The sequence below is a fragment of the Chrysochloris asiatica genome, unplaced genomic scaffold (genome assembly GCF_000296735.1).
Source record: "Chrysochloris asiatica unplaced genomic scaffold, ChrAsi1.0 scaffold00003, whole genome shotgun sequence".
Taxonomy (NCBI): Eukaryota; Metazoa; Chordata; class Mammalia; order Afrosoricida; family Chrysochloridae; genus Chrysochloris; species Chrysochloris asiatica.
In genome coordinates, this window is record NW_006408521.1 from 44,752,888 (window position 1) to 44,769,749 (window position 16,862).

The following is a 16,862-nucleotide window of genomic DNA, read 5'->3' on the forward strand; positions in this document are numbered from 1 at the left end:
CATGTTTTTCAAAACAATACTTTATTTGTATATCAAATGCTGATTTTTCTCATTGTTTTGTTTTGATGTTTTTCTGTTTGTGTATCTATAAATGAGGAGTCATCTGGGCTCTTCTTAAAATTTAGACAAAATAGAAGGCATGACTCCAATGTCAAGTTGTTTTACACATTGTTGTTAAGTGCTGTTAAGTTGGTTCCAACTCATAGTGACCTTATATAGGGTTTCCAAGGAGCTGCTGGTAAGCTTGAACTACCTTGCAGTTCAAACTGATCTTACAGTCGAGTGCTTATTCTACAACACCACATCATATCTACCAGGAGTCCTAGTGTGGCTCTGTAAGATAAGCACTGGACTACTGACTGCAAGTTGGCAGTTCAAATCCATCAGTCACTCCTCAGAAACTCTGTCTGGATCGTAACGAGTCAGAACCAACTCGGTGGCACCTGACAAAAGCAACTTGAGTAGAATTGATTGTTGTAACAATGGACCCAGGAGGAACTATTAGGTCTAATAGATAGGAGGTCATTGAAAATCATTTGTTCATCAGTAGGACAGAGCCGTCAAGGTGAGGTTGCTGAGGTTCCAGCTAGTCAGTCTGCTGCAGATTGCCATCTGGTCTGGCCACGCTCTCTAAAAGTCATCCTGTCTGATAACATTCACTGGAGAGCAGATTGTTCCCTTGTTCTGAGTCTCATTAGGTATCAGCACAGCAAATCCTTTAAGGTATTTTAGCTCGACCCGTTTACTCCAGTCAAGCAGTGCCTACATTCTTACACAGTGAAGGATAAGCACTGGACTGCGAACCACAAGGTCAGCGGTTTAAACCCACCAGCTGCTCCTAACAAACCCAATGTAGAACTGCTATGAATCAGAATAGACACCATGGCATTTACAATGATAATTTTAACGATCACAGTTAATGTAATTAACAATGAAAACTCACAAGTAAATCATGTAATTCTATCAGGATCTTCCCTCATCCTCTCTTCACTATATGCATCAAGAAAAGAGGAATCCATTCTGTGGGGGATCCCCCTCATTTGGAGTGCAAGCACAGCCACAAAACTGTATTACCCATCCGTTCCATGCCTTTGTCTCTCCCCCCATTTTGTGTAGCCTGTTCTAGTCCAAGCCATTTTCATAAGACATGTGCATGTGAAAGTTGAAGAATGAATAATGAAGATGGTAGAAGAATTGATATATTTGAATTCTGATGTTGGTGACAAATATTGAAAGTCCCATGGATGTCCTGAAGAACAAACAAATCTTTCTTGGAAATACAGCCAGAATGCACTTAAAAACAGGATGGTGAGGTTTAGTCTCTCATACGTGGTCATGTTGTCAGGAGGGAGCAATTCCGAGAGAAGGACATCAAATTTGAAAAAGTGGCGGGTCAGTGAAAAAGAGGAAGCTTCTCAATGAGTTGAACTGATACAATGACAACAACAATGGGCTTCAACAGAACAAGTGTGAGGATGGTACAGGACCAGGCTGTGTTTCATTCAGGTGTGCGTGGAGTTGCTGTTAGTCTGAACTGACTCAATGGCAATTAGCAACAACAATAATAGCAGCATCAAACCGTTACTCTGAGGAGACAAGCATGTGCTTTCATCTAAAGAATCTTCCGGCGTTCCTTTTGGAACTTTGAGCATCTGCACCCATAAGCAAAATTCATTCCAGAACAAATGATCAAATTGCAGCAGGCGATCCCATCTCGTGGCGTCAGACTTCTTTTTTTTTCCATTAGGTAGGGTTCTAGTCAGCTTATACCTTGCCCCTGTGGGCTCAGCCAGTGGGCAGCAGCATAAACTCAGGAATCTGCATACCTCCCTGTATTTCAGACCACCAGGTTGTAATCTTTATAGGTGTAGGTTGTCAGCCTCACTTCCAGAGTCACTTGGGTACCAACATCCATCCTTTTGGATAGCAGCTGAGCCCTTGCTTAACCATTGCACCGAATATGCCAAAGTCAATTTTCAGAAATATTGTAGATTAATGTTTTCTGGTTGTATTTGTATAGCTGACAACAACACTCAAATTCCTGTCGTTACTGGGAAGGTTCCTTATTTCAATAGAAGTCTATGAGGACAGATAGATGCAATTGTTACAATTTAACATCTTACTCAGAAGTTAAAGCATGTGTTTTTGTTTTTGTTTTTTTTTCTGGTGATTTCCTTCAGGTGCCCAGAAGTTTCATCAACAACTGTAGTCACCCTTATTTTATTTCAAATCCTCAGGTGTGCTTTATGTCTGAGCCCTTGATACATTTTGTCTTGATCTGAGTGAATTAATGTAGTGGTGACACATAATACATTTTCTATAAAACAACAGCCTGTTAAGCACATGATTTAAAAATTGATGTTCTCACTACTATTAGTTTATTATACAAGTAAGATGACTTAATTTCTGAAAGATTAGCCACTGACAACCTTGTGAATGACAGAATAGGGTCAGATAGAGTACCAGAAGATGAGTCCATTATGAAGAGCAGCAGAATAGTATCAGAGTACCTTAAGATAAGTTCCTCAGGTTGAAAGGCACTTAAAATGCAACATTGAGAAGAGTTGATATTCCCCCAGAACATTTCATTGTGCTCATGAGGAGTCTATATGTAGTCCAAGGGACAACCATTCAAACAGAACAAGGCAATACTGAATAGTTTAAAATCAGGAATGGTGTGTGCCAATGTATTCTTTCGCCATACTTATTTATTCTGTATGCTGAGCAAATAATCTGAGAAACTGGATTTTATAAAGCAGAGCGATGCACCAGGAATGGAGGAAGAATCATTAACAACCTGCAACATGCAGATGATTCAACCTTGCTTGCTGGAAGGGAAGAGGAATTGAAATACTTGCTGATGAAGATCAAAGACTTTAGTGTGGATTGCACCACAATATATATAAAAAAAAAATCCTCACAACTAGACCAATAAAGGACTCTTGGTGTGGTGCTGTAGGATAAGCACTGGATTGCGATCCATGAGGTTGGCAGTTTAAACCCCCCAGATGGTCCTAGGAAACCCAATACAGGGTTGCTGTGAGTCAGAATGGGCTCCACGGCACTTAACAACAGACCAATAAATAACGTGATCTATGGAAAAAAGCTGGAGTTGTCAGAGACTTCATTTTGCTTGTATCCACAATCAACACTCATGGAAGTAGCTGTCAACAAATTGAAAGACTTAGTGCATTAGGCCAATCTTTAAAAATCCCCTTAATAGTGTTCAAGAGCAAAGATAGCAGTTAAAGTGAAGACTAAGGTGCACCTGACCCAAGCCATGGTATTTTCAGTAGCCTCATATGCATGTGAAAATTGGACAACTAATAAGGAAGACCGTAGAAGAATTGATGCTGTTGAGTTATGGTGTTGGAGAAGAATATTGAAAGTTCCATGCACTGCCAGAAGAACAAACAAATCTCTGTTGGAAGAAGTACAGCCAGAGTGCTCCTTAAAAGCCAGGATGGCCAGATTTGTCTCTCGTACTTTGGGAATGTTATTAGGAGGGACCAGTCCTTGAAGAAGGACATTATGCTTAGTCATGTGAAGGGTCAGTGAAACAGAGGAAGACCCCCCAACAAGATGAATTTATGCAGTAGCAGCAACCGTGGAATCAAGCATGACAATAATTGTGAGGATTGTGCAGGTCAGGGCAGTGTTCCATTCTGTTGTGTATGGGGTTACTATGAGCTGGAAGTGAGTGGACATCACCTAACAACAACAATATGAATTTCTGTAGAAAATTGATTATACAGAAAAATCATGATCAACTTTGCCACAGGCGAGTTTATACATCTTAACACTAAATTTTTATCACTCAAAATACAGTGTTTGAAACCTTGTTTCTCTGAATTTATCATGAACATTTATTTTAACATATTATTTTTTTTCTAAATTATTTTATAATATACTCTGAAGTTTGAACACTACTTGCTTTTGAATTTCTTAGAGGATGGTGACTACGTAATCATTTTCCATGATGACATGGTGTATCGTATCGTAAGCATTGGACTGGTAACTGAAAAGTCGGCAGTTTAGTCCACTGGCTGACTTGGGAGCCCTATACACCAGCTGCTCCTTGGAAACCCTCCTTACACAGGGTTGCTGTGGGTCGGAACTGACTCAGCGGCCAATTACAATAGCATACAGGTTCACAGAATTAGTTCCAATGCATAGCCACCCCGTATAGGGTTTCTGAGTTTTTGTTTGAATTTATCTGCAAACCTTGCCTTGGCATTTGTATAATCTGAGGTAACGTTGTAATACAGTACTTATTATAATGTCTTGTGTTAATATTTTGAGCTGCATAATTTATGCTTTAAAAAGTCTTAGGAAATACCCTTTGGACTTTGCTAGCATGTAGATTTTTAAAACAAATTATTTGTCTTGATAGTTTTTATACTTGCTATGTCTCGGAACCGGCTAGACAGAACGTACAGCAACAACATTGTCATGTGCTATTTGTGTTTTCCAGCTTGCCAGTGTAATGGACACAGCACGTGCATAAATAATAATGTGTGTGAACAGTGTAGGAATCTCACCACAGGAAAGCAATGCCAGGAGTGCATGGCCGGCTACTATGGTGACCCCACCAATGGAGGACAGTGTACAGGTATGGACTCTTGCTGTCACCTCAGTCAGCTCCTGCTGCACAGAATTCCTTAGAGTTTCCTGAAATTGACAATATACTCTTTTGTAGCCTACGACGTCGCTATGGTGATGCGATATATATAGTATTGATCTTTATTGTTCAGGACCATATTACAACTCAATATATACTGTGTCACAGCTAGTGACAACAGGCAATCATGGCTAAAGTCAATTTCTAAAGCCTAGAAAATATAAATTTACTATGATTTCTTCATTTCCAGTTCACCTTCCTGAGAAAGGTTTGTTATTTTTCATTAGTAGATGCATTTAATAACAAAGTTCATGATGATGTTAAGGACAAGAGGGAGATCGATTTTTTTTTTTTACAAATTTTTTTTTCATTTGCTGCTGACTTTTGGAAGTAGATTGCCGGTCTTTTTTCCTGGTCTGTCTTAATCTGAAAGTGCCTCTGAAGCTTGTTCAGCAAGAATAATTTCTTAAAAAGTCAACACAGGGCTGTTCCCCAGGAGATGGAGGTTAAAGATATCCCAGCTGTCCAACTTTCCCAACATGCTCTACCCCTTCATAGTCCTTGATGTCAGTCTCCACTCCTCCCTGCCCTCAAGTCCCAGAGTTCTACACAACACTGCAACATCTCACAAAACTCACAGTTGACAATAGATATGACTCACATAATGGTGGAGGCTGGCAAGTCCCAAATCCATAGTTCAGTTCAGGGATCAGTCTGGAGGAATCTTTTCACTCACATAGTCTCCGGAGCTCAAGAACCCAAATTGGCAGGTCGGATGACAGAATGTCAATGCCCGAGTTTGCGGGAGCTGGTTTATCAGATCAGATGAATGGCGCAGAGTCCCAGGACCTGGATGGAGGTTTGATGTAATGAGCAAGATCCAGGGTAAGAGAGCAAGAGTAGCTAGAGCCATCTTAGAAATTAGAGTCAGACCATGCCACCAAGGGAAACTAAGTGGGGTGACTTGAGTCACACCCTCTACTAAGGTGGAGGCATCCTAAATACTTCTTGTCATTGTTGTTAAGTGCCGTCAAATCACTTTCGAATCATAGCGACCCTGTGTAGAGTTTATAAGGAGCAACGGGTGGGCTTGAACCGCTGACCTTGCAGTTCAAACTGACTTGTTTTCCAGGGCTTTGTTCGACAGTGCCACACCAGGACTCCTTCTTAATACTTAGTTCCAGTGTATTTTTACTCCTTAGCAACTCATTGAAAAATTGGTCCACAATCATAGGCAAAGAGGCTAAACTTTACAATCTATCACAAAATAGAGCAGTTAGGCAAGAAGGGCCATGATAAATAATTAGCTGCCCTGCAAGCATCGAAGCAGCACACAAGACCCCACTGCACATGGGTTCATTGACTGGAAATTGAACCTGGGCCCCCACATGCATGGCACAAGTTCTACCACGCACCCACTACTGCCCCCAGGAATACATTTATATTGAATGTTGTTAAGTGCTGTTGAGTCAATTCCAACCCATAGCGACCCTGTATAGGGTTTCCAAGGAGCGACTGGTGAGCTTGAATCGCCGACCTTGCAGTTCAAATGTCTTTGCAGCCAAGCGCATTACCCACAGCGCCACACCAGGCTTTAGATATACTCTACATTTGAATATTATTCCAAAATTCATCCTTGAAAAACCAATTAAATGTTGCCAATATTATGTAAAGACACTTCTGGATTTTCTTCAGATGGCTTTTAGACTTGCTTTATTTGTGTCCATGCTATTATTATAACTACCTTTTAAATATTTTGAACCTTGATGTGGCAATGTAGGATAAGCACTGGATTGGTTTAACTACAAGGTTGGAAGTTCAGGTTCACCAGCTGCTCTCAGAAACCCTCTACAGGCTAACTCTGAGTTGGAACTGTCTCAATGCCTACAGCAACAACAACATTGAGCCATTTATTATTAAAATTATTTTATTTCCCATTAATGTTCAGGAGGCTTCTTTCTGATACACACTTCAGAAAAGGCTGCTAGATGTATACATGGTTTTTGTAACAATGGAAAAATATAACAATGTAAAGAAGTTAGACTTTGGGATCATAATGTTTCAGCCCATAGCCTAGCAATGCCACCGTCACGTCACGTTGATTAACAAATTTGAACCTCACAGTGCCTCAGTTTTGTCATCTGCAAGATGAGGCAAATTTAATTTGTGTCTCAGTAGGGTTATGGTGTTGTTAAGTGCTACTGAGTTGGTTCCGACTCATAGCAACTCTGTGTAGGGTTTCCAAGGAGCGGCCGATGGGTTTGAACCATTGACTTTCTGGTTAGCAGTCCAGTGCTTACCCTACAGCACTACATCTAGACTATTACATAGTGATTAGTATTATGATTATTAATATTTTATTACTACCTATAGTAAGGAGCTCTGATTGTGTAGTCATTACGAATCGGGCTGCTAACCTCACGGTCAGCAGTTTGAAACTACCAGTGGTTCCGCAGGAGAAAGATGAGGCTTTCTGCTCCCGTAAAGATGTACAGCCTCAAAAACCCTGTGCAGGGTTGCTATGAGTCAGAATCGACTCCACGGCACACCACCACCACCACCTATAGTATTGTGTGGAGTCATGGTGTGGCACTGTGGGTTATTGTGCTGGACTGCAAAGTCATTTGAACTGCAAGGTTGGCAGTTCAAGCTCACAAACTGCTCCTTGGAAACCCTATACTGGGTCACTATGGGTCAGAACCAACTTGGCAACCCTAAACATAATATAACATAAACATAGCATTAATGGAGTACTAGTGTGGCACTGTAGAATAAACACTCGACTACAATTTCTGTTTGAACCACAAAATCTGTGGTTCAAATCCACCTGCCGTTCCTCAGAAACTCCTTATGGGGTCTCTATGCATTGGCACCGACTCAATGACACTTAACAACTACAGCAACAACATGCCATTAATACTCCACATCTGCTGTGAGTATTTATTATTTTTATTGTTAAGTGAAAGTGGTGTTGAGTGATTTCGAACTCATCGTGACTGTATGTAAGGTTTCCAAGCAGTGGCTGGAGCCCTGGTGTGGTGCTGTGGGCTAATGTGTCAGATTGCTAAGTCATTTGAGCTGCAAGCTCGGTGCTTGAAGCTCACCAGCAGCTCCTTGCAAACCCTATATACAGTTGCTGTGGGTCGGAATCAACTCAACAGCACTTGACAACAAAAACAAAGGCGTGGCTGGCAGTTCGAAACAACTTTGCGGTCCAGTGCTTATCCTACAGCGCCACACTGGGACTCCAAATTTGTATTATGTTGTTGTTGTTAAGTGCTACAGAGTTGGTTCCAACTCATAGCAGCCCTGTATAGGGTTTCCAAGGAGTGGCTGGTGAGGTTAGATAGTATTATTTTGTTATCTGCAACCTGACTTGTGAATTGTAGTAAAAGAAAATGCATGAAAGCTTCATTGAGTAGAATAGCCAATAGACTAGAAAATAGGCACTTGGTAATGAAGGACTATCCAAGAAGTCAGCAAAATTTGCTGATGTGGCACAACTTAACATGTGAAGAAATAGCTGCTAGCATCCAGTAATAATCACAATGTGGAATGTATGAGGTGTGGCTCTAGGAAAATTAGAAGTCATCAAAATTGGAATGGAACACATTATGGTAGATTTTCTAGGCATTAGTAAGCTGAAATGGAGTGGTATTGAACATTTTGAACTGCTCAATCATATGATTTACTGTCAGTAATGACAAATTGAAGAGGAATGATAGCACGTTTATTGTCACAAGGAGCATTTCAAGATCTGTCTTGTAGTACAGTGCTGTCTGTGATAGGCTAATGTACATATGCCTACCAGGTGTGGTAGAATATTGTAAAACTAATGACTTACTCATTGGAAATGCCTTGTTTTTTTTTTTTTTCAACATGTAAATGGCAACAGTGCATCTGGACCTCGCCATATGGAATCAAATCGGCCACGTCTCTAGAAAGAGACTTTATTGTTGTTAGTAAGTGCCGTCGAGTCGGTTCCAACTCATAATGACCCTGTGTAGGGTTTCATAGGCTTTTAAATATTTGTGGGAGCTTCGTCTTTCTCCTGATGAGCGGCTGGTAGGCTTGAACTGCTGATGGATAAATTCAATATCTTCAGTATGAACAAGGCAAGGTACTAATTGCTTATATGAAGTTCATGTTGAAGCTTGTGAAACTAAAAACAAGTCCTTGAGAGCCAAAATATGACCCTGAATTTAGAGACCATCTCCTGAATGGCTTTGCACATTGAATGCTAATGATCAAAGACCAGATAAGTTAAAGGGTGACATCAAGGATGTCGTAAATGAAGACAGCAAAAAGTCATTAAAAAGACAGGGCAAGAAAAAGACTCAAAAATGAATGTCAGAAGAAACTCTGAATTTGCTCTTGATTGGAATGAAAGTGAGTGGAAGAAATCGAAGAGATCCATGTTTGTGCCCATTCCAAAAAAAGATGTCTTACAGAATGCAGAAATTATCGAATAATATCATGCAATCAAAATTTTACTGAAGATAATTTAAAACCATTTACAACAGCACATCAAGTGCCAGAAATTCCAGCAGGATTCAGAAGAGAATGTGAAACAAAGGATATCCTTGCTGATGTCAGCTGGGTCTTGGCTGAAAGCAGAGAATACGAGAAAAATGTTTATTTGTATTTTATTAACTCTGCAAATGCTTTCCACTGTGTGGATCATAAACTCTGGATAGCATTTTGAAGAATGAGAATTCTAGAATGCTGAATTGTGCTCATTTGGGAAATATACATACACCAAGAGATAGTTGTTTGAACAGGATAAGGGGATATCAAATGGTTTAAAATCAGGAAAGATGTGCGACAGGGTTGTATTCTATCACTATACTTATTTCATCTGTATGTTGAGCAAATAATCTGACAAGGTGGACTGTATAAAGAAGAATGTGTCATCAGGATTGGAGGTAGACTCATTAATAACCTGTGATATGCATATGATACAACCTTGCTTGCTGAAAGTAAAGCAGATCTGAGGCACTTAGAAATGATCAAAGAATACAGCCTTCAGTGTGGATTACAACTTATTTTCAAGAAAATGAAAGTCCTCACAACTGGACAAGTAAACAACATCATGATAAACTGAGGAAAGATTGAAGTTGTCAAGGATTTCATTTTTCTTGGAACCACAATCAACACCCATGGAAGCAGCAGTCAAGAACTCACACGATGTTATTGCATTAGGCAAATGTGTTGCAAAAGACCTCTTTAAAGTGTTAAAGAACAAAGATGTCAGCTTGAGGACTAAAGTGACCTGACCCAAGCCATGGTATTTTCTGTTGTTTCCTGTGGATGTGAAAACTGGAAATGAATAAAGGACAGGAGAAGAATTGATGCATTTAAATTGTGGTGTTGGTCAAAAATATTGAAAAGAGCTTGGACTGCCAGAAGAACAAACAAGTGTGCAGCCAGAATGCTTATTGAAAGCGAGGATGGTGTGACTTGGCCTCACGTACTTTGGTCAGGCTGTCACGAGGGATCAATCCCTGGAAAAGGACATTAGTTTGGTCAAATAGAAGGTTAGCAAAAAAGTGGAAGAACCCCATGGAGATTGACTGACAGTGGGTTCAGACATAACAACAATAGTGAATGTGGCAGAAGACCGGGCAGTATTTCATTCTATTGTGCACAGGAGTACTATGAATTGGCAAAGTGGCAACATCAGTGGGCTCAAGCGTGGCAACAATTGGGAGGTTGGCCAAGAATCGGGCAGTGTTTTGTTCTGTTGTGCTTAGGATCGCTATGAGTCGGTACCGACTCCATGGCACCTAACAACAACAATAACAAAGGCACCTAATAAACAAAACAACAGCATGTATGAGGCACTGGGTCAGGACTCACAATGATACACATTGTGTGCATATTATAATGCTGTTACGAAGAAATTGAATGGTAGACTCAGTGAGAAAGATTAATTCTGATGAAAGAATCTGGGAAGGTCTTGTTGTTAAGTGAATTTCATTTGGTTCCTACTCTTAGTGACCTGGGATAGGGTCTCCAAGGAGTTACTGGTGGGTTTCAAATGTTGACCTTGTGGTTAGCAGGCCAATGTTTATCCTTTGGTGCCAGATCTGGGAGTTAATTAAGTAAGCCTTTGAAAGTTGAGGGCAAATCACAAATTTGATTATTACTAGGTGAAGTTTTCATTATAATTTGCTCTAAATATAAAACAACTAAGTTTCAATGTTATTAGTCATAAAAATATTTTAATGTACTATGAGAAAACTTCTTCTCCAAATAAAACAAACCACTGACATTAAAAATAATTCTAGTCTTAGATAACTAATAGTTTTCTTCTTCTGGGTTTTAATCTTTTTAGCTAAAATAGTTGCAAGGTTTTAATGAATTTTTTGGCATTGTGAATAAATTCCTTAGCATTGCATTTCTGATTGCTTTTAGTAAAGTGTGCTTTGATGTTTATGAATTTTTATCTTTTAGTTTATTTGTTCTTTTTCTAGATTCCTTAATTGCTTGCTTACATGATTTTATTTCATCTATGTGTATGTGTTTCACCGAAACTAAAACTAAAACCAAATGAACTTGAGCATTTTATAAAATAAATGCAGAATGTTTAGTTCTAAGTGAGAGCATTGTTCTAAATAACCTAAAATTAAAATGAAAATCACTTGACAAGGTAATGTTGGTTGTAGTTGTTGTTTTGACATGACAAAGTTAAAATTTGTTTGTATTCCAAGTAGGTATCCTAATCCTATATAGCAGAGAAAATCTAATTTGAGCTTTAAAAGATTCCAGAAAGATGCCATTAAATGTATAATTATATGTGGGCAATTTGCTGAAGTCATAGCCGTGAAGTTGTACTTTAATCAGAGAGTCTCTTTGGGATAACATTTTTTTAAATATAGAGTCAATCATTGTAAGACATTCAGGGAAGGCTGTTTAAGGCATGCAGAGGCAGGGCTGCCTGTTTTTAACTGCACCATAGACAAAATTCTTGTTTTCAGAGCTCCAATATTTTTGGTTTGCCTTCTCTCATTTTTTGAAACCTTTGTTCTCCTTGGTAGACATGTTACTCTAGCTTCAAATGCTCAGTAACCCTACACACACATTGTTGTTGTTATTATGTGCTGTGGAGTCAGTTCTGACTCATAGTGACCCTCTACAAGGTTTCTGAGGCTGTAAATCTTTACGGGAGCAGAAAGCTTCATCTTTCTCCCACTTCACCAGAGCTCCTTCTACACACACATACATACACACATATGTATTTTTTAATGTACATATATTCAAACTCTCTTCATCCTCTCTCTGTAAATGTAAGTATGTGATAATCATTCCTTTACAGTTGTTTGGATTTAAACAGCTGCGTGAATTTAAACAGAAAATGTCACTCCTTTCAAAGAGTAAAAGTACATCAGAAGTTAAAAACTACTGCCATGTTGACTTTGAACTTGTTGCCTGTAGAATTATGTCTATTGTTTTAAGACATCCTGGTTTTGATATTTAGTTAGGATGGTGCTAGGAAACCAATACAAAGCTGTAAATTAAAAAAATGTATGTTTGAGGAATAGGATTTAAAATGATGTGGCGGTTTGAACTTTTCTCCTTGTCAGAATTCTTAATGTATTTGAAAAATATGACTATAGTATACCTAGTAAATATTATTAAGTATAATTATGCTTACATATCTATGAAACATACAAAGGAAGCTTGTTTCCTAACCTCCAGAAGTTGTCATCATATGCATACTACCAACAGCAATGATGTAGAAATGAAAGGACATAGGAACATAAATATGTCTTTGAGAAAGGTACTACCAAGTACTACCTTTTGGTTCCATGTTAGAAAAAATGAAAGGATACTCTTTATAAATAATTTGTTTGAATAACCTTTACAGCATCTTTTTTCTATCTTTATTATTTCATTTTGCTTATCAGTTGATATTGTAACTTATATATCACAGGGATATAGAAATATCATGTGTGAGCACATTATCTCTCTCTCTTGTGTATATCTAGGTATAAAATCATCATCATACAGAATTTCCCAAACAAAAGGCTCTTGTGTAATGATTTTATCGGTGCTTATTCAGCAGAAAAAGGTAGCCTCAAATGCTGACAACAGAATATCTTCCACACTGTCATGAAGTATAAATTTTAAACAATTGAATTTAAAATGCGTTTGTGTCATTTTACCCTGGAGTACAGCTCCACCAGGGAATTTTCTCAAAATGAGCTCACATTAAAAGTATCTTAATACAATTTTTGTATCCTGAGAAATTATTCAAGTTGCTGTATGCAATGATAATTCTTTTAAGAAACGCTGTAAGCGTAACTATTATCCATTTCTGTCATAAAGGGTAAATCCAAGTTTTTAAATATTAATCGACATCATTTTTTTAGTGAAGTTCTTTTTAAAAGTCAGTAGTAATATGAAACTGTGCAGTTTAATATTAAAAGATGTCATGATGTAGTCATTCACTATTTATGAAGTCATATATTACCAATATGTCTGGTGTCTCTTTATTGTTCATTGATAGTTTCTTTTATTCTTTGTAGCTCTGCACCTTGTATTACGTTTCTGTCATTCTCACATTATGAATTATTGTAGTTAGCTTCTAAAAGCTTAAAGAACACATATGTATATTTTTAAAAAATGTTCTTTATGAAGCAAAACTTACAAAGTTATGTAGAAATCTTTTATTGAAAAAAATATACTTGGATATCTATGTGGTACCTAAGTTTACTTTATATGTGTGTGTGTGTGCCATTAGCAAGAAACTGGTGTTCTAAAATATGTCATATATATTTTTTTTAATTAATATTTTTAAAAAATCCTTATTCAGATATCAGGTATTTTATGGATTATTTTCAATTTATTCACAGAATTATGGTATTATCACAATATAATTTTAGATAAATTCATCACCTTCCCAAAGTATCCATTAATAATCACCCCACTTATTTTCTCTATCCCCAGCATATCCTCTGGGCCATCACCAACTGTAGTCATCCACTGATAGACTTTTTCTCTCAAAAACAACAACAACAACTAACCAGTTCCTGTGGAGTTCATTCTGACTCAGGGTGACCTCATGGAGGTCAAAGTATAATTAGTACATAGGGTTTTCAGTGGTTAGTTTTTGGGAATTAGATCTTCAGACTAACCTAGATGACAGAGAGTACATCCCCAGCTTAATAAAGGGCGTCATTCTACAGGAACTGGGTAGGGATGTCAACTCTTGCCACTGATTCTCATTGTGGTATGAAGAGTCTAGCCAAGACAGTCAGTCAAGGAAAAGAAATAAGGGACAAACAGAGCATTGAAATTTTTAGATGACATGATCTGATATATAGAAAACCCTTTAAAAGCCATTAAAATATATCTAAGAACATACAAATAATTTCAGAAAGACCACAGGATTCAAGCTCAACATACAAAGTCTGTTGTATTTCTGTGTAATAACAGTGGTGAATCTGAAAAATGAAATTAAGAAAACAATTGCAATTAAACTAACATTAAAAAGAAGATAATTCTTAGGAAACAGTATAGCACAAGAAGTGCAAGACCTGTACCCTGAAAACAAAAACATTGCTGAAGTAAATTTTAAAATTCTGAATAAATAGAAAGTCATATGATATTCATTAGTAGAAATAGTTTAAGGTAGGACTATACTCCTTAAATTGATATACAGATTCAGCACAGTCCTGTTGGTATTCCAGTTGGCTTTTTTGTAGAAATTGCCAAGTTAACTTTTAAATTCATATGGAGTTGAGAAAGGGACTCAGAATTTCAAAACAGACGTTAAAAGAAGAACACATTTGTGGGTCTCACACATCCCAATTTGAATCCTCACTCACCGTAACTGCAGTCATAAACACATTGTGGTACCAGCACTCATACGATTATTTGTTGTTGTTGTTATGTGCCGTGGAGTCGGTTCGGACTCATAGCGACCCTGTACAGGGTTTCCGAGGCTGTAAATCTTTACGGGAGCAGAAAGCCTCAACTTTCTCCCATGGAACAGCTGGTAGTTTCGAATTGCTGACCTTGTGGTTCACAGCCCGATTCGTAACCACTAGCTACCAGAGCTCCTTCATACGATTTTACACATACAAATATAATATGGAATAGAAATGAGAGCTCAAAAATAAATCCTTAGATTTTCAGCAAGAATGCCAAGATAAGTAAATGTGACTGAATAGCCTTTTCAATAAATGCTGTTGTTGTTGTTGTTAAGTGCTATTATGTCTGTTCTGACTCAGATAACTGGATATTCACATGCAAATAATGGAATCACACCCCTACCTCATACCATATACAAATGCTCAAAACAAATTATGGAGTGAAACTTAAAAAAAGAAACTTTAAACTATTAAAAAAGAAAACGTCAGAGTAAGTATTGATAACTTTGGACTTGATAAATTGGATAAATTGGATCCTGTATAGGATTCCTGGAACTGTAGGATCAACACTGGACTGTGAACCACAAGGTTGACAGTTCAGACCCACTAGTTGCCTCTCTGGAATCCTGTACAGGGTCCCTATGAGTCTGAACTACATCAAAGGCACTTAACAGCAATAACATAGGGTTTTTGAGGCTGTAAATCTTTATGGGAGCAGCAAACATCATCTTTCTCAACTGGTAGCTTAGTGGAGTAAGAGCGGGGTTGCTAACTGCAAGGTCAGCAGTTTGAACCTACCAGTCTCTTCATTAAGAGATAGATGAGGCTTTCTGCTCCTATAAAACTTTACAACCCTGGAGACAATGCAGAGTCACGATGGGTCCAAACTGAGTCTGTGGCCCACCACCACCACCACCACCACCATCAGGTTGAACTAATGACTTTGTGGTTAGCTCATCTCACAGTGCCTCAACCAAATTAGAAACAGAAGACACCCAGAAAGAATTAGATGAGTACTTAGATCCATAGCAGACTTTGGGATATTCATGAAGACTTTAAGGAGTTTCACAACATTTTCAAGTAGGCAATTTTAACTTCCTTTAATTAAAAACCCCAAACTTAATTTATTAAATTATAGTTACTTTAGTTTTTGTATGGCAAAAGGATATAACATGGTATAAATGCAATAGTGATGCTATTCCCTAAGAGTAGTACTACCTGAGATGTGATGTGTTTGTGGTCCAGTGTATTCATTATCATTTTGGTTTTGACTTATACAGCTTGTACATGCAGTGGCCATGCAAATATTTGTCACATGCACACAGGAAAATGTTTCTGCACAACGAAAGGGATAAAAGGGGACCAATGCCAATTGTAAGTAAAAATCCGCTTTTTAGAAATGTTGTGAATTGCTTTCGTGCTGTAGAAGTAACTGTTACGGTTTTTCCTATTTAAGTTTTTTGTGCTTGTTGATGATTGCATTTTAATGATTCCCTTCAAAATGAAAACTTCTAACACGACAATTGTATAGAACTTTGACTACAAATCTCAGAGAATACATTTTGTGTTTTTCATTTTTCTAAAAAAGAAACTTTCCTGTTTATTCCTGGAAGACACATGTATCAAATCTGTGTTGTTGGCCTTATAATCTCCCTCTGTTTCTAAGAAGATATTTAAGACATTTAAGTTATTTAAGAAAATAACTCTAACATTTTTTTCTTCAGAATCTTCTGTTGTTAATTTTCATCACTGTTGTCCTTAAATCCCTCCAATTGGTTCCTTATACCCATTTCTTCTTTCAATGTACACAAACCCACTACTTTTGTTACTATGTTATTCATACTCTTATAAGTCATTCTTGTCCATTATATTTGTTGGTTATTGTCAGGTGCAGCCCAGTCTATTCCTTTATATGATGCAATTATTATTTTCAGGATTTATCCCTACTTCCAAAAATTAATTTTAAAAAGCAGTGGTTTCAGACTAAATTGCTTTTCTCTTTTTTTGTTCATATATAATAACATATATCATTAAAATCTACTTTTTACGGGTTTCAATTATGTATTTGCAAACACATATGTTCTGAGTCCTGATGTGGTGCTGTAGGATAAGCACTGGTCTGCTAACCGTAAGGTCAGTGGTTCTAACCCACCAGCTGCTTCTTGGAAACCCTATACAGAATCTCTGTGAGTAGGAGACAATTCGACAGGACTTAACAACAAGAGAAACACCTAGGTTCAGTATTTAACACATACAGTAAATTCCAACTATAATAAGTAAAGAAGAATAGGAAAAGCTTAATTAAGGCTGCTTTTAAACTATAAATATAAATGTAAATATAAACATAAATATAGGATCCAAAG

The 16,862-nt window shown here is 37.7% G+C and overlaps 1 protein-coding gene across 1 annotated transcript in view; it reads left to right on the forward strand.

Annotated features, from left to right (window-relative positions):
* The window catches only part of ATRNL1 (attractin-like 1), an 827,041-nt gene that overhangs the window by 191,939 nt on the left and 618,240 nt on the right, over positions 1-16,862 (forward strand). The window contains exons 19-20 of the mRNA XM_006831380.1: positions 4,475-4,612; positions 15,780-15,873. Coding sequence (XP_006831443.1) covers positions 4,475-4,612; positions 15,780-15,873 — 232 coding nt within the window. The remainder of the gene's footprint in view (positions 1-4,474; positions 4,613-15,779; positions 15,874-16,862) is intronic.